This window comes from Agelaius tricolor, unplaced genomic scaffold, assembly GCF_023055355.1.
Source record: "Agelaius tricolor isolate 1412-34295 unplaced genomic scaffold, bAgeTri1.0.p SCAF_1, whole genome shotgun sequence".
Taxonomy (NCBI): domain Eukaryota; kingdom Metazoa; phylum Chordata; class Aves; order Passeriformes; family Icteridae; genus Agelaius; species Agelaius tricolor.
Genome location: NW_027269261.1, coordinates 37,127,929 through 37,150,167, shown reverse-complemented (window position 1 = coordinate 37,150,167; position 22,239 = coordinate 37,127,929). Strand labels below are relative to the sequence as shown.

Here is a 22,239-nt window from a genome sequence, read left to right as displayed (position 1 = left end):
TGGGTCTGGAGTTCTGGAAATGTGATTCTTCTCTTCATGTCTGTAAGCTGAGTGTATCAGTGGAGAAGGAAGACAGAAGGTGCAAAAGCCATTCAACAGAGAAAGAAGCATTATTGGTAATGGCTTATGGAGAGTTGTCTATAGGTGTGCTGAGGAATTGTTTAGGTGTGACAAATCAAATTCACAGAATGAGAAGAAAAAGGCAATAAAAAAGACTATTGAGTTCAACCATCATGGTGTAAGAACATGTACAGATCTAAAATGGTCTGTCAGATGTTTATCAAACCTGTTTCTGAAGTTTCTAGTCATGAAGATCCAAAAACTTCCCCAGGCAAAGTTTCAGGTCTTCCCTGAGCCTCCCTTTCTCCCAGCTAAACACCCCCAGTTCCCTCAGTCACTCCTCACAGGAGTTATGTCCCAGACCCTTCACCAGCTCCATTGCCCTCCTCTCGACTTGTTCCAGGGCCTCAATGTCCTTCTTGCAGTGAAGGGCCCACAGCTGGACACAGCACTTGAGGTGTGACCTCACAGTGCCAAGTACAGGATGATGAAAACTTACAAGGCCTGTCTAAAAGCCCTGTGATCCCACTGACAGCATTGACTGAATCAGTGGTTGGAAGTAGCACCGTGATTAAATAACAAATCCTCTGCTCAGCTCTTACAGAAAACACACACTCCAAGCCAGTGCAGCAGAGCTGCATGATGTTCTCTAGCAAAAGTATAGAATGAGCAAGTGTGTACAAATCTTTCTTTCTCCAAGCTGAAAGCCAAAAGAACGTATTTTATAATTTGATACTGGACATTCAAATCCTTTTTTTTTTAATGTTTTCATTATTGTTCAGCTCTATCTGTGTTTTTCCAAATTAATTTTAAGAACATTATGCTGAACTTATTCTCACTTAATCTTACTTATTTGTTTTATCAACATTTATTTTTCTTTTCAATCTAGTAATTTCTTGTCCTTCTAATTTTCCTAATTTTCATTAAATCTGTGCTATTTTCTCACAAAATTGTGGGCTTTTCTCTGCTCCAAAGAGACTCTATTTTTCATTGCATCATAACCTTTATTATGTTTTTGAGTACCTTTCAATGATAATATTACATTTGGCTTTTTTCCTGTCATTCTTTCTCATTCTGTTTTTAATCTATTTCACACTTGCATGCTGTTTTTCCTACACAGAGTATTGCATTGAGAAAATAAAGCTTTTGAACCTATTTATATAAGTTCAAACCAATCAATTTGAAACCTGTTATATTAAGGTAGGAAGGAAAAGGGGAAAATGAGAAAGAAAAGCAAAGCATATTTGTGAACAACAAATTTCCTTATAAGCTTTGAGCTACAATATGAGCTAGTTTGTGGACAAATATCACCTGACAACGTATCCTGAGTGTGGTCTGACACTTTTTCCATGCTGGGGATTTGATGTCACTCACTTTTTCCAAAAGCTATCGTCTGCTGCACCCCTCTGGACATTGTCAGCACAGCACGTTCTCCAGAAAATCTCACACAGCCTGAAGTGGGATTGCAGAATAGTTTAGAATAGTTTTCATCAGCAAAGATGTGATTTTATTTGTTGTTATTAGAACATGGGCATAAAAATCTCTCTGCTTTTGATTGTTCTAAGATTTAAATTAACTCCAAGACAAAAGACATTTCCATGCTACTTGCTAGCAGATCTAGAGTGGTTTCAGACTTCTGCATCTGTAATCTATGGTATTTGCAACCTGAGGACAGAGCAGTAGTGCTGTCAATGACAGAAACAGCGAGGCTTGGCTTCCCGTGGTTCTTATACCTGCTCATCACGTCCCACTGCATCTCTTGGTAATCCCATTTCTCTGCTGTATTAAACTGGGGAATCAGGTCCTGCATGCCCTTCTACCCACCTCCCCCAAATGGTCCCCTAGTCCTGCTTCCTCCCATTCATGTCCCCATAATGGCTCTGTGAGCAGCTCCTGGCTTCCATGAGGACAGCCTGTCTCTCCCACAGCCATGTGGCCCTGGGATTCACCTATGCATGTGCTGACATGCTGCTTGGAGGGTACAGAGTGGCTGGCTGGCCAAGCAGAAATCAGTGGTGATTGCTTCCACCATGAGGGTCTTCAGAGAAATTTTGGGTTCTTTTCTCTGTTCAACCACTGATTTTCTGAAGCCTTGTAGGATCATCCCTGTAGGAATATCCTTCTGTCAGATGTGACACATGTTGAATGATATGCTCAAACCCTGACTGTGTAGGTTGGGATGTAGATGAGCTGTGGATATGTTGGCATATAGACACAGCTCAGCAGAAAACAGTTAGGACCAAAGACTTGTTCTCCTGCTAGTGTCACTCCTGCCTGTTCTCACTACAGGTTACACATTGGCTAAGAGCCCTCTGCAGTGTGACAAAGCTCAGGCAAAAAGCCCATTAAAAGGCCACTTCCCTACTGCCTCCTCAGCAGCCCAGGGTGCATGTCCCACCCGTGCCCTGGAGCCATTTACCTTTTGGCCACTGCCGTTACCCGGGTGACTCCCAGCGCAGAGGGGAATATGCAAGGCTCCCACCTTCCTCCCACCCAATCCCAGCTAAAGGCTACCCTGACTAGCCAGACAGGCCAGTGGAAACTCCTGAAGGCACTATGGCTGGCAATGCCTGGCTTGCCTTAGCTGAGCCCCATGGGGTTGACAGATGTGACAGATGTTGCTGAAATGCATGGGGCACCCTGCACACACCCTGAGGTCTGGGCAGACTTGAGATATGAGCAGCTTTGCCTGGAGGCCAAAGGCACATCATACACTGAACCTAAGTTATGAACAACCTCCCAAGTCATGAACAACAAAAACTAAACCAGAAACAGAAAAGGCCTGAGGGAAGTATCTTTTTTCCTCCAGAAAGGGCATGGGAGGGTGTTAAAAACAATTCTGATAAGACGTTAGCATTCTCAGGGTCTGTTTTGGGGGACTGACTTACACAGGAGCACAAGTCAGCGGCAGTTTCAATCTAAAGCAGTCCAAGTCTCTGACTGGAAATACCATTGAGACCTAAAGCTGAATACCCAGGACTATATAGAATTAGGTGTGTGGACTGTGTCTTGTTCCCATACTTTCCACCACTATGATTCTCATCTTTACCTTAACAAAGTGATGCCAATCAATCTGAGAAAAAAAAAAAACAAAAAACAACAAAAAAAAAACCAAACATGTCCCAGAAAAGAAGAAAGTGCCTTCACATTTCCCAGTATACAGTAGAAATTATTGAGCCTGATTTGGTAATCCATCCAATTCAAGGTTGTTTTGATAGCCACACCATGGCAGGGGGGGCACAGCACAGGAGAATGATTAACTTAATCCTCCTGTCTTGTTTGTTTGATGCTGCCTCACTCCAGTGCGAGTCAATAAAACTTTGTGCACCCACAGACACTTCCAGCACCCACCAGCTGGGCCAAAATGGGGATTAGCAAAGCTGCCTTTCTCTTCCTTTTCTTGCTCAGCTCAGGTAAGAGCCCTTTGCCTTCTGCTTGCCTGGTTGGGACTGGGGCCAAATGCTAGCAGGCTCTGTGTGGTGAAGGTAGGTCCCCAAGTCAATGTGTCACTCCTTTCCTGGACAACGATGGGTTTGGGCCTAGCTGGTCAGAAAGAGCTGTTGTTGAGCAAAGAGAGAGCTGTGGTTGCCCCAGGGTTGTGTTCATTAGCAACAGCAGAAGACCAGCTGCCTTGGTGCCTGCATGGGCAACTAATGGCCCCAGGCAAACCTTTCCCATGGCCAGAGATGTGGGCACCCTTGGGAAGCAGCCTGTCAAAGGCTTGTGCAAAACCCACAGCAGTCAGTCAGAAGTTAGCTCTAATTTCAGCAGGCTTTGGATCAAATGCTAAAGGTAAAGCTGTGTTTACTGCCAAGCATTGTTAAGCACAGTGATACTGATTTTCATCCTTTATGACAGGAGTTTTAAAGCTTTGAAATGGAATATTTTAAACAAAATTAAAAATTAACAGGCTTCTTTATATTCAAACAATTTCACATTTGCTGTTGTCAAACACAATGAAGTGTTCTCCCTTATTCTTCCTGAGGGCACTAGGTAGAAATTTACTCCCCAGTAACCTAGATTACCTTCTCCAGGAATATGTCCAGAATTCTTTCTTACAGTTCCAAAAGATGATAGGTGTTCCACTGATGGTAATATATGGATTTCAAGCTTATCAACAAATTCTGTAAATAAATACTCCATATGCTGTAAATATTTCAATCAGATTTCAATCAGATACCATACTCTCTTGTACTTTGAAATTATGTATAATTGCATGGCACTTAAATGACTTTTTAAAAGTACTGATAAATACATATCAGTACAGTTTTTATGAGTTTTTAATAGTTCAGGTCAGAATACCAGGGACATATCATTGTGTGATTGTACAAGGTGACAAAAGACAACTGAGAAAGTGGGGGGTTTTATTTGTTCATTGTTATCAGCTCTAGCTGACTTGCTCAAAAGTGATGGTCCACAACTGCCTTAAAGCCAATTTTTATATCTTCTGTGTTAGTATTGGTCAAATCTGGAAAGATGCTTATGGAAATTAAGAAATTTGTTTGTTCACATGCATTTGAATATTCTGTTCAATTATCCTATGCAATATCTGGGTTTATATAGATTTTTGTTGGACTAATATACTCTCTGATACATTTAAAATCTCTTATATTCTTTTCTTAAGTTTCCATTTTGCAGTGTTTTTAAGGCAACCAGCATCACCTTTTCTTTTCTATTATCTAAGTTTCTGCCAATCTATGTTGACTTTTATTTTATACATGTCATCCAAATTCCCACATATTTATTCTCAATCCAACTGCAATAATTTTTTTCTTATAGTCATTGAAAAGGAATAATATCTAAAGTAGAGCTCTTTGAAAAAATACAGAATTTTAAGATGAGTAAATAAAATTTGGAAAAGAGAATTTTCTTTTTCTGGTCCCCTGGAAAAGTGGCCTCAGTTAAATTAGGAAAAAATTCAGGAAAGGAAGCACTTGTCTATTAACTCCATCAGGAGAAATTAGTGGGCTAGGCTATTGGTGCTCTGCATAGCCCTACTGTAACAGTAAGACTAGACAGGGGAAGCCTCAGTGTCAGGGATTTCTTGAACCATGCAGGTTTTATAGCATTGAGCCAACTCTGCCCTCAGGCAATGCATAATCTTATTTTCATTAGTGGCCAAAATATCTTTTATTTTGTGTGAATCTGTGTCATATGGAGGTAGGTGATGAATGGCCCATATATCATGGGAATTAGTAACACTGGAGTGATGTTGCAGTGAATTCAGCCCTAATATGAGTGTGTAAATGAAAAATTCACAACATTACCTGTGAGCATGCTGTATAAAATTATGAAGTTCCTGCATCTGTCAATAATAATCTATATTGAAAAAAAATGAAATAATTAAACCATATGACCAATTAAACTCACTTGTGCAACACTGTAACCTGATGCTGGAGATGGAAATAAACTCTTGTAGAAATTAGAAACAGAAATATACAATCTTTTTAGACATAAAAAGAAAAAATCAATTAGGTGGTAAACTCTATTGTGAGCTACAGTATTTTAGAGGTGTGTTAGAATTATTAGCACGTAGATAATATAAATTTTATGCCTATGTCACTTTCAGATCTAATAATACTAACTGATTTACTAATTTAAAATCTTGGGTTAATTTGTTGCAACAGAGATGTAGCCTGACAATTTCATTACTAAGTCTGCTCAACCCATTGCAATAAAACAGTGGTGGGCATTGTAAAAGGCTGTATAGTAACTTTGTGATTGAGGTGTCTTGCTCTAGGGCAAGACATGTTGGGACAAACAGCTAGGCAGTGACCAATGAAGCTGCAGGGATTGCACAATTCACAGGTCATAATCTTCCATCCACCTAATTCGTGCTTCTCCAAAACCTTGATATGGGTATCACTTCCCTTCATCTTTCTCTGGTTGGTGTTGACACCACTTAGTCTCTCTCTCCATTCCCCCTCACTCTTGTTTCCCATTTTTTGCTTTTAGCTTCAAACGCATGCATAACTCTAATCAGAATTGCCTCTACATCTTTCTTCTGCCTCTTTCTTCCCATGACATGTTGCAGTCATTCAGCTGTGACTCTGTCAAGAGACAGAAATAACCGCAGAGTTTATCATCTTTTACCCAGAATTATGCAAAATAAATTGTCTTCACCTGTCCAAGCTACATGGAAAATGGGACTGAAATACAGATATCTTCTTAACTGCAGAATTCTCATTTGTAATGTCTGATTCCTTTCCTTCCCTTCTAGTGAAAGGAGATATACTGGATGACTATTCAAGAACAGATGGTGTTTGGATACTTACTCGAAACAAACAGTTTTACGAGACAAATAATGAAAAAGAATGCGCAGACAAATGTGAAGCTGAAAGAAATTTTACCTGCAGGTAATTTCTGTTCAATCTTAAGACTGTGCCATTGCGGGTGTCTGCATATCAATGATATGTTCCTACCTTTACTCAGAACCTCATCCCCATTCTGCTGCAGGTCTGCCTACAGCAGTGTCTCCCATGCTGTGCCTTTAGCTTGTGACTTATCTCCAGCCATAAATTACCACAAGATCAAATAAAGAGTGGATTTACAATGTACTGCTCATTTTATAGTAAATACTCAAGTTCCCATTCTTATCCAACATTACATGGAGAGCTGATTGACCCTCTCTAGCTGGATGCTGCTTTGTTTCACAAGAGTGCAAGGTTTCTAGTTCATTGTAGGGACAGTAACTAACCTGAGCAGCTAGGATGATGTTGATAATGTTTTGCCAATGCAGTTTCTAGTTCCCCACACAATAATTTATTCATGAAGTCATATATCCTGAATAAGTGAGCCACTTGAGAGTAGTAGATAAACCTAACCTCTTACTTGTCTAAAATACTGAGTGCAGTATCTGAAAGATAAGAATGAATATAAGACAGTGCTAGCAAATTAATAATTTATAGAAAAATACTTATAAGTTTAATAATTTGAAATTAATTTAAAATATTGCTTCCTATGTCAATATTGCTTCCTTCTCAATTTCAACAGGGCTTTCCTATTCACCAGGAAAAAGCTACAGTGTTTAACACTGGCTGAAAATGCTAAAATGACAGTGACATTTGCCAGCACAGACACAGTTCTTTATGAGAAGATAAGTATGTGTACAGTAAGACGTAACATATTTACTCATCAAGCCTATTCTAATGGCATCCTTCTGTTCCCTGCTGCAGTGCTGGAGCAAATCCCTCTCTAGGGCAGAAAACTAATAGAGAATTTGGGGGCCAAACAGGAAGAAGCCACATTACTAAAAATGCTGTTCAAGAGGGATCAAATACCTAGGCCTAGATCCATGGTGGTCTCCATGTGCCATTTGAACTGGGAAGTTACTTGTTGCCTTCCTCCCAGACCCAGTTATATAGTCTTCATCTCCTCTCCCTGGGTGTCAGATGTGTCCAGCTTTATTATTTAGACAGGCTAAAATAATTTAGGAGGAACCCGTTTTTTCCTAGCAGATTGGTCTCCTGTCCTTGCTCTAACATTTCCATTTTATATTTTGAGGTTTGGGGAGATTCTTCTTGTACAAACAAGAATGGGGAAAAGGAAGGGGAAATCAAGATCACTGCCCTCAATAACTGGAGATTTACAGTGTCTGTTGCCAATAAAAGCACCATTGACATGATTTGTATGCTCTGTCTTGGAATCCCACTAGAAAAACACCTGGGAGAGTCCAAGGCTAAGATGAATCAAAAGTTTGGGGTCCTTATGTGATAAGTGCATTTTGATAACTAAGTATTTTCTGACTTAAAGGGATAGCTGGATGACACCCACACTGCAGATATGCTTATGAACAATGCCTATCCAAGAATCCCCAGCTGCTGCTGAAAGACATTCCTATTTATCCCTGTATTATGATAGTATAAGCCTGCATTAGTTTGCACATCAAAAACTTGATATAGCTGTCCTCTTTACTTGATTATATAGCTTTATAACAATGCTTCAGAATGTCTATCTTTAGATGCCTAGTAGCTGTAACCAATTTATTTTAAAATACATTATAGAATGTTTGCAGGCACAAGAGGTTCAAAACATGAGTAAAACATGGTCCATCATGTACAGATGAGCCTCAGTTATATCTGCAGATTTTTGGTACCAATGAATGTTGTAACACCACTGAATTTACAAATTTGATTCCATTTCAGTTTACCTTATGCAGTGTAAAAGAGGGATTGGGACAGACTACAGAGGAACAGAAGCCAAGACTCAGAGGGGTATTCCATGCCAGAAGTGGGCAGAAAAAATGCCCCACAAACCAAAGTATGTCCCTATTTACATTTCTTTTTGCTGTTCTGAACCTTTTCCAAGTTTCCTCATCTTCATATATATACACAGATTTATAGTGCAAGTTATCCAATCCTGTTGTCAGGTGACTTTTAGAAATAGCTTTATCTTTACCTCTCTTGTTACTTTTGACTCTACTGCAATGATCTGGATAAGGAAAGGATGCACTGTCAGCTAGAGAAGTTGTGACTAAAAGTGAGGTGTCTTAAGCAGATTAAATGCTCCTTCTCTCAACACGATGAAGATTTTTGGTATTGGTAACAGTGGGGTCAGAATTACTCTCCTCTATATAAAGTGATATCTGTCCAACTCTAGGCTCCTCCTACCTGCCATACAGATAGTAAAAAAAAAAAAAAAAAGAGAAAAGTATCCAAGGACCAAATGGATCTGGCTAGGTAGAGTCTTCTCAGGGCTGGTTGCCATTGGGCTCACTGAAGCAAGTGGGGAAGCAGAGGACCTCTGTCCTCTCATCTATGTTGAAGTTTTTTAAAGAGAATATTTTGGTTTTATTCTAATTAAATACACTCGGATACTCTTGTTCAGATAATTTAAAAGTAATTTAGTCTTCTCTGGGAAGGTTGCTGTAGGAAGAAGCCTAGCTTCACTTGCTTCAGATCTCTGTGAGACCTAGTTGTGTTTGGTGGATAGTCTCTAGAAACACACAACTTATAAAGCAGGTCCACTAAGACAAACACATGACAGAGCCACAGGTTGCAGTGAGCGGATTAGATCAACTGGATGCACATATTAAAGACAACAATTGTCCTTTGAGACTGTCATTGTCCTTACAGGCTGTAAGCTCACTTGTTACCAGCAATTGGGGCTAGGGAAAAAGCTACTAATAATTGTAGTTAGGAATGATTTTTCAGTTTTCATTTATGGCTTACAATGGGAAACCAGTTTCTCTCATTTTTACTGTGAATGAATAAAATTCCCAGCTAGATGAGCAGGTTGAACTTTTCCCTTCCATGCCACTAAAGTACTGGCATTAAAATAGAAATTTAATACTATTACAGTTATACACCTGAAAAACACCCCAATGCAGGGTTGGAAGAAAATTACTGCAGAAACCCTGATGCAGATGAAAATGGACCCTGGTGTTACACAACAGATCCTGCCACGAGATTTGATTACTGTGCCATCCCAGAGTGTGAGGACCAGGTCATGCACACTGGAGAAGGTATATTTACTTTTCAGAGAAGGGATGTTCAAATCGGTAATATTATTCCTGCTACTTTTTTGTGCTTTATTTCTACAGATTTTTTCAAATTAGAATTTAAATCAAGATGAACTTAAGAAGTTCTCAACAGAGAGGTTGTTTTCCTAATTGGCTTGAGTTATCAAAGTTATTTTGTAAATATGGAAGAACTAAATTTGCTGATATTGTTTGCTTTATCTTTATCTGTCTTACTACATTTTACTCTACTGGCAGAGAACTGCAATGATCTGGATAAGGACTATATTGCTCTTACACTAGTAATTTATTTAATTGTAACAAGGGTAAAGACTGACCCAAGTGCCGTGCAACACACTGAACTCCCATTGCTAACAGTACATACAGATACATGACAAATTCCTCCCTGCAAGTGAAACATACTCAGAAGCATTACTGATTTGGCCAGGCTGTAATGCACAGCTTTCTGAACTCCTTTCATTGTTAGCTGGAGCAAACCCCACTTGTCCTTTCAGCATAATCCTCCATGAATAGGCTGCTCTGTTCCTTGCTTCTTTTCCTTCTGCCTAGCACCTCTGGGAGAGTGCATGCAGTGTAATGGCGAGGATTATCACGGAGAAGTTTCCAGAACAGAGTCTGGACTGGAGTGCCAGCGCTGGGATGTGCAAGAGCCTCATATGCATGGATTTATCCTGAAACAGTGAGTGACACTCAGCACCAAATTCATTCCCCCAGAGCCTGGGAGAGCCTGCCTGCAGACAGCCTCATTGCTGCACGTGGCTGTTGTTGACTCCCAAGTTTCTCTCCATTTTCAATGTACAGCTATCCAGAGAAGGATCTGAAGATGAATTATTGCCGCAATCCTGATGGTGAACTTCGGCCCTGGTGTTTCACTACCAACCCGAATAAACGCTGGGAATATTGCAACATTCCTCGGTGCAGTGAGTCTGATTTCCTGAGATCACTCCAGAGGGTAGCTCATTAAAATTATGCAGGGAGGGGAAAGAAAAGAAACCGCAGTTCTGAGTAACCTACAGGTATCTCTGTGAATCAGGGAAAGTGCACATAATTAACAGAATCACTCATTAAATTTCTATAATGTAAAATCATGTATGGTCAGTGAGGCTGAAGGTGTCATAAAGTGCAGTACGGCCAAAGATGTTACGGGAAACCATAATTTGCCTTTAACCATTTTATTTTTCATCTTACCTGGGAGGCAAGACATTAAGGTTAAATCAGGTGGTAGTTTACTGTTGATCTGCTAACTCATAGAAATCATCTAAATTACCATGTGGCTATACTGTGATATTTTATCTGGGTCTGATCTGCACAGCCAGCACTGCCTTTTTCTTAGCAAGGTATGAATCTTGAGAAACAGGTTCAGGCCTCAGGAGAAAAACCTGGCTTATCAGTGAGCTAGCTTAACCCATTAAGTTGAGCACACTAAATCTGATATTTCCAAGGCACTGAATTAAGAGGTAACATTCCCTATTGTAGAACTAGATTGCACTTCAAGAAAAAACAATTATAAGTGTGTCTTTTCTCTCTAGAGGTTGCTTTCTTATGTATCTGCACTTGCCAGTGCTCTAAGCAGTGGTGTGTGTTTGCTATATGTAGTTCTCTTAGCATGCTCAATTACTGATGACAGAATAACTCTTTATAGACTTTTCTATGATAAATTGTGACAGTTACCATAGCATTTCCATCCTGTGCATAAAACTTAAAGTTTAAGGAACATACCAACCTTTTAGGGTCATACTCATGTCCTTAGGGAATTCTGTATAAGTATTTGCTGTAAGTTCATTTTCCATTTGCCCTCTGCAGGTTCTGTGCCTCTGATCATTACTCTTGTTTTATTTGCTGTTCCCTACATGGCAGACCATCTCACTTTCTTACTTTTTTTCACTATTCCTTCTGTCCCTCTTCCCCAGTACACCGACTCCAGAGGTTTAGCTCTGAAGGCTGCTCTGCTTTCTCTCACAATTTCTTCTTGGTCCTTTCTGCCCTTCCACACTACCTGTGTGTATTGTATTATTGTTATACAATACTCAATAAAACTCCATCTCACTCAGGTTTACAAGACTGTGCAAGACTACTCACTGCCTTTCCTGCTCTGCTCTCAGGGGACAGTGGGCACAGAGTCTGGCTCAACCCAGCCAAGTTATTTACTGGCTGCTGTAAAAGGGCACACACAGGACATCCATCTGGCAGTCTGGAGGCCCATAAAAATGTCCTCTTTGATTTTAACATGGCTTTTAACCAGTGCAACCTCTGCTGAAAGAAAAAAATACATCTTCAACATTACCAAAACAAAGGCATTTATATATTTTTGAAAGCACTACTTAACAATATTTTCCTCCCCTTCCCTTTCCTTTTCTTTTTCTTCTTTTCCTGTAACAGTTACACCCCCACCAGTGTCTGGCCTGGACTCCCAGTGTCTTTCAGGGAGAGGAGAAGACTATCGAGGAAGAATAGCCATCACTGAGTCAGGAAATGCCTGTCAACACTGGAACACGCAGTTTCCTCACAAACACGGCTGGGTTCCTGACAGATACCCCTGCAAGTATGCTGAGCCTCATCATTCTAACAAATACCAAAGAACAGTTGTTCCCTACTAATCCAGATGCAGAGGCAAGAGGAGGACAGGTTTTCCTCATTTATGCTGTTAAGTTGTAATTCTCACTGTTTGTCAGTGCTCATTACTTCTGTTCAGGTCTTGCTCTTCATATTTTTTCTGCCTCCCTGTTTATTCTGATGCATTTTTCTCACTTGTCTCCTCCACATCCCACAGCAGAGCTATAGTTAGTTCACTACTTTTATGCTAAAAATCCTTTGGCTGTGTTTTGGCACATCTTCAATGCGTTACTCTTCTGAAGAGTGATGATCCAAGGACAACATACTCCCATACATCCTTGTGCTCCAAGGTCAGAGGAGCTGGGTTTGCAGAGCATTACTGATGTGCAGGAATAGCTGGAACTGACCTGGTTTATAGCTCTGTAGTTTAATCCTGCAAGTTTTCCTAGGGAGCTGGAACCCTGTAAGCTCTCACAGGGCAGAAAGCAGCGTGCACCAGTGCTCCTATGTACACATTCCAGCCTTGCCTGGCTCTTACTGTAATCTCAGGGATATCAGTGCCTTGTGTTTTGAAGTCAGCTCTTACTGCTGCATCTTGACCTCAACAGCAAGAGCAGAAAGTGTAAGCATCAGAAAAGTTCTTCCTATACCTTCAGCATTCAGACTGCGAAGTTAAAGACCATTGATTAGTCCCAGAGGAGTGATGCATGGGTTAACCAATCTCCAAAAGGAATAAATATACCACTGAGTTGAATTCTGCATGCAGTAGTTCTAATAGTCATGCACACAACTCTTCTGGATTTCTGTGACTGGTTTAAAGTCAGCATTCCTGTTTCTTGTTTAAGGGGCTTAGAGGAAAACTACTGCAGAAACCCTAATGGAGAGAAGAAGCCTTGGTGCTACACCACTAACAGCAACATTAGATGGGAATATTGCACAATTCCTCCCTGTGACAGAACAGAACAAGGGATTGCTGGTATGAATAGTGGACTGTAACTGAGATAAGGACTTTAAAACAGTGAAAGATTCATTGTTTCATATTATAAATGTGCTAAATCTCTTTTTTTTTCAGTCACTTTATCACTCTTAATGTTTGTCTGCCTGGCATGTTGCAAAATCTGCCAAATATTAAACTTTGAGTGGTTAGGGAAATACAGTAAAAGATACAAATCACAAGCGGAATTGACAGAAGAGTTACAGGATGAAAGATATTTATGTTTTTATATTCCTTTCTTTCCAAAGGTAGGCCATTTATAGCAAATTCAATGAACAATTAAAAGGTTTAAAGGGATAAAAAATTGCTAAACAAAATTAACTCCTATTTTTAGAAGTTAACCACAAATGAGGCAACAAGAGCTTTCAATGCAATTAAAAATCACATTGAAACATCCGTTCATGTAAGCACAAAATTAACAAGAAAGTCTTACAATCAAAAGGATAATAGAGAGACTGAAGTTTAACATAATGTCTGTTTGAGAAATATCATGGGCAAAACCACCAGTATCTAATCTTTGAGGATTTTGCATGAGAACTTTCTTATCTTTAATTCTGACACGTTCACTTACGCCAAAATGAAAGTGGTGAACCCTTCACTGAAAAACATCTAATGTAAGATGTTAAAACTGAAAGTTTTCTCAGTATCTTTGGAAATGCCCTTCTGCTGCAGGTGTGATGACTTCACTGGATATTGTCTGCATAAACGAGTCATTCATTTTGTCATCCTGTGTGTTTGAGGTTTCTTGTGCCTGCTCAGTAAGAACATTAAAAATACGATGCCAAAGACCAGTTTCTGTTGTTTGCTGCAGATGTGCCTGTACAAGCTCCCCTAGCAGAGGAGTGCTACCGAGGCAAAGGGCAGAGTTATCGTGGCACAACTTCTGTCACTGTATCAGGGAAGAAGTGCCAGGCCTGGAGCTCCATGTTCCCACACAGGCATATAAAAACCCCAGAGAGATTCCCGGACGCGTACGTTTATCTCACCTTTTCTCGCTTTCTCTGGCAATAACTGCTGCTGGTTGTATTATCCTTGCACAGCTATGCTTTAAAACACTGCTAGGGAATATATCAATAAAAGAGAACTTTTCTAAGATACAGAAATGTTTTCTGTTAGTCTCGTTTGTAAGAATTGTGTTTTCTTGTTATCTAAATTCTGAGTAAAATACAGCTGTGTCCCTTACTCTTAAATATGATCTTCTGCAAGCAACACCAGGAGACTTGCATTAAGAGACAAGGCATCTACTGAAATATGTGTTTTGTTTATGAATTTGAGACTTGCTGTTGTGGCCTTTCTAATGATTTAATCTGGGCAGGACACATCATTTATGATACAAAAAACCCAGTCAGGTCATGCTTAGAAATGCCAACTAAGTGTTCTTTGCCATTGGAATTGGGCACCTAGAATTGTGTGCACTGAAATTTCCCCTTGATTTATCCTCTTCAGATTAACAAACTGCACCAGGAATGACTGCAGCAGTGACAAGCTAACCAAAATCACTAATGTGCCAGTTTTGAGTAAGGGCAGGAGAGCAAAAGGATTACAGGAGCAATTGTGAGGAAACCTATCATGCTTAGTGGATTATGAGTAGGAAGATTGATACTTTTCTAATTTTTTGCCCTTTTTATGCTGTCACCCTAAATAATTTGAAATTTTCAGTTCTATTTTGGCAGAAAAAACTGGAATATCCTCAGAGGGGATGATATCTTTCAAAAACATTTTAGGAAATTAAAATCAAGCTGGGAAAATGTGGAATTTATGTGTTCTGTCATATTCAGAGAAAAAGCATTTCAGTTATTTTTTATTCTGAGACCATGCTGTGATTTAAGAGGGGGAAATACTGCAATTCTGCAAATTATTGAAAAGAGAAATTCTACTCCCCCATGCCCCAGCCAGAACAGACATGGGATTCCTCTCACTGAAGTCAGTAGAGGACTACCCCATTCAGTAGAAATGGGGTTTTGGGGTGTAAGAGGGGATCAATTGCATAAGCATTTGTTTGCCATTCTTCTGAATATGAGAAGGAACCTTTTAACATTTAAAAATTTTTGGAAAAGCCTAAGTTCCCCGCAATAGTATGAATTTTCTTGCATATTTATTACTAATTCACACATTCTGACAATTGTGTATGCTTACACACACCTACTTGTAAATTTTTTTTAATTGCCATGTAGGGTAATTATTTAGGTATTAGTACATTGAAATATTATAGCCAGATATAAGCCAGTAGCTGAATTGTTTCCTTATGCATAAATATATTCAGGATTCCAATGCACATGTGAAATACAACTCTTCACTAGCATCACAACCACTGATGTTCTTGCTGATAATAGGATATCTGGCCAAAAGTAAAACCAATAAATCTATTGGTATGTGCATCTACTATTTGTACATAGTAGATGCACATAGTACATTCTTTTGTCAAGATATTCCTGTGCTTACTTTCAGTCTTATGCAGCATGACTGTTGACTTTATTCGTGCAGGGATTTGAGGGACAACTATTGTAGAAACCCAGATGGTGACAGCAGCCCGTGGTGTTTCACCACTGACCCCAACACGATATGGGAGTACTGCAAACTCAAGAGGTGTAATGATCATGCACAAGAGCCTGCATCGAATGCCTCCCCTGGAATGATGGAACAAAACATTGGCTGGACTACACCCACCACATCTGGTAACAGCTGGCTATAAGCATCACCTCCTGTAGTGTCTATGGTAAAGGAAATAGCAACCTATCAAAATTATTCTTGAGTGTCATGGTTTAACCACAGCCAGAAACTAAGTACCATGCAGCTGCTCATTCATTCCCCCATCCCTTCGTTAATGGGAAGGAGAATTTTGAAAAAGTAAGACTCATGAGATAAGAATAGTATAATAATTGAAACAAAATGATGTGCAATAACTACAATAATAATAGTGGCAATAATAATAGTAATAATTGCAATGAAAACATGGGAGAGAGATAAAACCCAAGGAACAAAAGTGATGCCCAATACAATTGCTGACCAATGCCCAGCCTGTCCCTGAGCAGCAATTAGTGGCTCCATCCAGTGCACGTAATGCTTATGCATGTTGTTCTATGGGATGGAACATCCCTGTGGCCAGGCCAGGTCAGCTGTCCTGGTCGTGCTTCTGCCCAGCTTCTTGTGCACCTCCTCACTGGCAGAGAAGGGAAGCTGAAAAGTCCTTGAGTAAGCACTACGTAGTAACAACCAAAATATCAGTGTTATAATTGCTATTCTGATACTAAACCTAAAACACAGCACTCTACCAGCTACTAAGAAGAAAATTAACTCTATCTAAGCCAAAACCAGTTCACTGACTAGGCTTGCAATGTAACAATTACATCCCTCCTGCATCTCTCTGATCTGTACTGCTGCATTTTGCAGCAAGTGCTCTCTAGTTAGTATAAATCCTGTAGCCTATGTCATTTTACAGTGCATTCTGAAGGAATTCACCTTTTTCATTTAGGTAAACAAGAGGAAAAAAGACATTTCTAGTATTTCTCCAGCTGTGTGCTATTGAAATATGTGACTTTTATTATCATAAGAATTTTGCTTGTGTTGTGCTTTATGTTTTCAGGAGGGTGACCTTAGCTTGTATTGTTCAAAGGCAGATTTGTTTTTCAAAATTAGATAAATGAGGTTTTGCTCTGTCCTGTTTTGTTACTTCTTTAATTGACAGCTCACATTTGTCAAAGTGGTATGACATTTCTTAAAGTATAGTGGAGCTTTGCATGAGTTACTTATTTTGCAAATAAAGGTGGTAGGGCTGAACAAAAGAGACATTTCTAAATTGAGTTGGGTGCTCTTCTTACATGCAGCAGAAAAGAAGAACCTGTAGCAAAGTCCTTGGAAGCAAAAGTTGCTCCTTCAGTCTAATGGGCTGCTGAAATATGTTTCTCTCATGAAAGTGCTCACTGATACCAATTTAGCAAAAATCTTGAAGTCTTTCCTGATATTTGCAATAGGTTACAGAAAATGTTTAGCCTAAAGTTCCTTGATATCAATATATAATCACCCTGGATTTATGAATGGAAGTGTTAAAAATCATTAATTTTGTGGTGAATTTACTTTGGGAAGCATAGATAACTGTGGGGTAAGAATAATCTAACTTTGACTATAAGCAGGTAAATGCATGTAATTTGGACTTTCAAGGCTCAGAAATAGTTTCAGAAGCTCAACATTTCTGCATGAAGCCTAGGAACTGAGGTATACACAGCATTTTTTTTATCCTTAACCCACACAGTCAACCAGAAAAGCAGGAAAATTGTGTAAGGTAATATCTTACTCATATTAGCCCAGTGTTGTGAATATCCCACTCACCCAAAGCAAAGCCTGTAATATACTGAATATACTGTATATATACTGTAATATACTGACTTAGAGACTGTGGGCAGTGTGTTCATTGGTAGAGTCAAAAATCATCAGACACAGGTATTCATATCCTGCCATGCCTGCATTTCAAGGAATTTAAAGCATTCAGTTAAATTATTTGTCCAGATCACATAGATCGGGGATATGGAAAATTAGGAAAGTTCCATTTTTTTGTGTGTAATTGATCTCACAGTGATCTGAGGATGTACTCACACCCATGACTGGTGGATCTTCAGACCAAGAGCATGGCCTGGATGCTTAGAGACAAGGGGGTTTTCATCCCCAATTATTTTACTCCAGCAAGTCTAATAAAACACTTTCTCTCTCTACAGTCCTTGTGTCAGTCACATTTTAAAGCCTTTGGAACTACAATATTATTCCTGCCAGTGTTTTGCTGTTTGCATGGCTAGTGTCCCCATTACTAGAGAAGTTACTTCATACTCTCTTTTCCTCCCTAGGCTGAAGTTGGAGAACATCTGGTCTGCCAAGAGAAGAACGGATTTGTCCAATATGGAGTCACCTCTTGGGGACTGGACTGTACCCAACCATCAAAGCCTGGTTTTGCCCAATTTCCTGGTTTTGTTTCTTGGATCAAGAATGCAGTGGCTTCCCACTGAATCTGGATGCTGGCTAATTTTTCTGGAAAGTAGTCCCTGTGTCAGAAACAACATTCCAAGTATGGTTTTATGACTGGTTTTAAAAAGTATGTAATAATTCATACGAATTCTAAATAAATACCTCTATTGGCTGAGTGTAAGTAGCTATTGCAAAGCAGTAGCCAAGCTGAGCAATTGTTACTGTCTGTCAGAGTGTCCCAGTTGTACCTGTGTGATTCAACATGGTTGCATGTCACAGCAGCTGTAAGGCTCCTACTTCACCCCTGTTACACCCCAAATACTTAATCCAGGAATTAAATTGAAGGTTCCTTTACACTAGTTGGCACAAAGAGAAATCCCAACCAGATACTCTCAAGAGGTGAAAAATCACAAAAAAGCTCACTGGCAAAAGCACAGAAAATAAAGGGACCTTGGCAAAAGAAATAAATATGACACCATATTCACCTATCATAGCAGTACTTAGCATTTACTTAGCCTGTTTCACCTAGAAACCTTTAAAACTATGAGATCTTACATTACCCACAAAGTTCTGTGAAAGGAGAATTACGATAAGAAAGAGAGAGAGACAGAGAAAGAAAGACAGAAAGACAGAAGAGATTTAGAAGAACACATATGGAAACCTCCTAGGATTCCACTGGGGGTGAGATAGGAACTCCAGGAAGCTGGCAGGGTCCAGACCATATGCTGGCCCTGTGCTCCATTAAGCCTCCATGGATCTTTCCCCTGAGGAGAGACTTCCAGTCGCTTGGCCAGTCAGGGGCTGGGTTAGCACCACACTCCCATGTCAGTGATTGATTGATTGATTGATTGACAGCTCTGCCAGGGCTGAGGGGGTCTGGGGGCAGGGCAGGGCACCACCTCACCTAGCAGCACATAAGCAAGCATTTCAAGCATCCCAAAAAGTGGCTGAGGACGCTAAACTTACCCAGCCTCTGACAAGGATCTTGCATCTCAAAACATCAACGAAGACCACAGCACTGGGACCTTTCCGCTTTTGGTCTCATTAGGGTCCCATCTAGCAGGCAGAGTAGAAAGGAAAGAAGAGGAAAGCATATTGAAACTCATATAAAGGGCAATTGATATACCAATAAAACATAATTAACATCTTTTTATACAGTTCTTTTCCCCCCACCATCTCATGAATCCAAAAATCACAGGATAATCAGGCTCCAGGGGGTGAGTTCATGCAGCAGTCTTTTAGCACCTAAAGAAATCCAGCAGATCATCTGTGATTCCCTGTGCTCCTGGAGGCATCACTTTCCTACTTTGAGGTTTAGCATTCTCTAACATTAGATAATTCATACAACTATTTGTGATACTTGTTGGACTTGTAAGCCGAGTTCCAGAAAAAGCTTGGCGAATTCAATTTAGGCTACCTTGACTTTTGGTCTCCACAATCTTCCATGTCCAGGTATCCCTACAACCCAAACAAATACACATGTCCCAGATCACCACCCTTATTCTTCCCACCAAGCAGGTTTCAGGGAGATTCCCAGAACCTGTACTCAGGGAGAGAGAAAGGTCAATGGACATCATGGGAAATGACATACAGTACGATTTTACTACTAAAATGATCCAGACTGCCTCAGGGGTGGGAGTTAAAGAGAAAATAAAACTTATTCATGCCAACCTCCTCAGCATATCATTTTCAGGGTCATGATTTCAGACCACAAGCCTTTTCAACTTAACCAAGCCCTTCAGTGGCTCTCCAACTTAAATCTTTCTTTTAATCCTTCCCTGTCGACAGCTGGAAAGAATCAGAAGCTGGGTTAGTACGGCCTCTAGTGATTGATTGATTGATTGATTGAGAGCTCAGCCAGGCTTGGGGTCTGGGGGTGAGGCACTGTCTCACCAGAAGCAAGACCTGACCCAGCCACACACCCAGCCACACAGCATTGGTTTGAGACACTCAGCTCATCCAGCCTCTGACAGCCACCCCATATCTCCATACAACAGACCAGAACCCCCGCACTGGGATCTTTCCTGCTCCCATCTAGTAGATAGAGAAGAAAGGAAAGAAGAAGAAAGCATGCTGAAACACCTGTAGGGAGGCAGCTCTATTCATAAATCTAGTTAATATCCCTTTATGAAGTTCATTCCCTCCAGCAGTTCTTGAGTCCAAAAACTGCAGGACAATCAGGCTCTGTGGGGGAAATGCATGCAGCAATCTTTCAGCACCCAAGGAGTCAAGCAGATCATCCATGATTTCCAGTGTGTTCTTGGAGGTGACACTTTCCTTCTGTGAAGTTTAATATTATCTAATATTGGATAATTTACACAACTATTTTTGATACTTGAACTTGTAAGTTGGGGGTGGTTCCGAGAGGTTTTTTTGTCTGGGGCTTGATCTCTACATTTTGGAACAAATAACAATAATCTGGGACAAGACCGACAGGGTATCAGCTCCTTCTTGGGCACTGTTAGGAAGCCCACTTCCCACACACTTCCAGTACTTTGATCACATGTTGGAGCAGGGAGAGGGATCAGTTCTCCCCCCTCTAACAAGCTTAAAATTTTCATGCAACAGTATGAAACAGTATGCTTAAAAGACTAGAGTCCTTTACCATGTGCTTTCTCTTCAGAAAGCTTTATTTCATTTCCCCAGTAAAACCTTCAAAAAGTCTCTGTCCTTGTAACTTAATCAATTCTGTTGCAGGGTGTGGTATTATCACCTTCAGCTCTGTGGTTTGGTATGCTAATTCCTTAACAAAAGGGTAGGGCTGAGTGTGAATGTCCAAGGGCACATAGTGATTATAAAATCAATAATGAGAAATCAACCACATGCTAAAAAATTCTTGAGGGCGGTTTGAATGAAAATGGCTTGGAGAGTGCCTATGCACATCTAAAGTGCTATTCTGCACAGAAGCTTCGACCACCCCAAATTGGTCAGTAGCCAATCAAGCTTCACATGGCACCTCAGAGTGAGAGGCGCTGTGAGTAATAATGGCAAAGTGACCATGGTTCATGGCAGAAGGCAGTAATGGTGCCCCTTCACATCTGGAATATTTGCATCCAATGTCATCCATGACACATCCTGATGGCAATGTAGTTGTTCAAATCCAAACTCATGTCCTGAAGCCAGGGAAGTCACAGAAGTTGCAGCAGAAAGGACACCCAGGTTCGTGCAGTCTCAGAGTTGCTGCGCTGTGCTGCAAGGAGAGGCAGGCAGGCTGCACAGTACTCAGGGGTTGCAGCACAAAGCAACAAAATGGGAGCAAGTTAGCATCAAGAAGTAGCAATCATCAGCTCTGGAACCTGCCTGGATAATCAGAGGTTCTTCCAGTGTTCATGTGGAAGAACTTAGTACACATTTCATTTTGAACCATTGTTGACTCCCCAATTGTGGAGATCTTGGGAGTGTTTCACGTGCTTTTTGCCACGGAGACTGGATTCATAAACATTGGTAAATAACTGAAGGCATAAACATGAGTCACTACTTAGGCACATTACAAATGTTTGATTTAACAACATTTTGATTTAGGAAACCCATGGGGTTATTGTGGATTTTATGCAGTGTAAATGCTTCTTTTGCTATATACTTGCCTGGGAACATAAGCTGTCAACATAAAAAAGCTAGAAAGCTGTAGTTCATTTTTGTTCCTCTTACTCTTGTAATTCTCTCTTTTGTTTATAAAGCCTTCCACTAATGTATTTTATTTGGAAGCTTAATAACAGAGACAGCACATTAGAAAGAATCTTTAACTAGAGGCTTCTGAGAGGCAGAACAAAGCAACAGAAGGATGAATATCATTCTTTCTTGACTGTAAGCAAATAAAACCCTGGTGACAGTCTCCCTGCCACTGCCCTTCCACTTGTGGAAGCAATGAGAATAGTCCTTACTGAAGTACATGTTGAAAATGTAAAAGGCAAAATACTGAGCATGGTGCATAATATGTCAGTGATTCATCTTCCACTTTCATGTATGTATTCTTTTTTCCATACTGCTCTTCTGGTCACTTTCCCCCCACCCAATACTCCTTAGGCTTTGAACTCTCATTTACCCAAGTTGTCAAATTCCTATGAAAGAGAAGCCTTTATCCAGGACTATTTTACCAACCACAAGGAAAATGAAATCTCAGCACCTGAACTAAAACATAGCATTGATTTCTGTAAAAAATTAAAAACTGAACTTTTCCTTTATGTTTCGGCTGCTGCACATC

At 40.2% G+C, this 22,239-nt stretch overlaps 1 protein-coding gene across 1 annotated transcript; it reads left to right on the top strand.

Annotated features, from left to right (window-relative positions):
* The first annotated feature begins 3,424 nt into the window (after nt 1-3,424).
* Nucleotides 3,425-15,777, top strand: LOC139588218 (plasminogen-like). Its single transcript, XM_071423717.1, has 11 exons — nt 3,425-3,473; nt 6,281-6,416; nt 7,054-7,160; nt 8,205-8,319; nt 9,360-9,523; nt 10,088-10,217; nt 10,340-10,458; nt 11,918-12,080; nt 12,937-13,067; nt 13,897-14,056; nt 15,570-15,777. Exons 1-11 carry the CDS (start codon nt 3,425-3,427, stop codon nt 15,775-15,777), a joined length of 1,482 nt encoding a protein of 493 aa, XP_071279818.1.
* Nucleotides 15,778-22,239: the final 6,462 nt, after the last annotated feature.

Coding starts and splice junctions, on each gene's coding strand:
- LOC139588218 (XM_071423717.1), top strand. CDS start 3,425: ATGGGGATTAGCAAAGCTGCCTTTCTCTTCCTTTTCTTGCTCAGCTCA. Junction 8,320..9,359: donor AAAATGCCCCACAAACCAAA/GTATGTCCCTAT, acceptor ATACTATTACAG/TTATACACCTGAAAAACACC. Junction 13,068..13,896: donor AACAGAACAAGGGATTGCTG/GTATGAATAGTG, acceptor TGTTTGCTGCAG/ATGTGCCTGTACAAGCTCCC.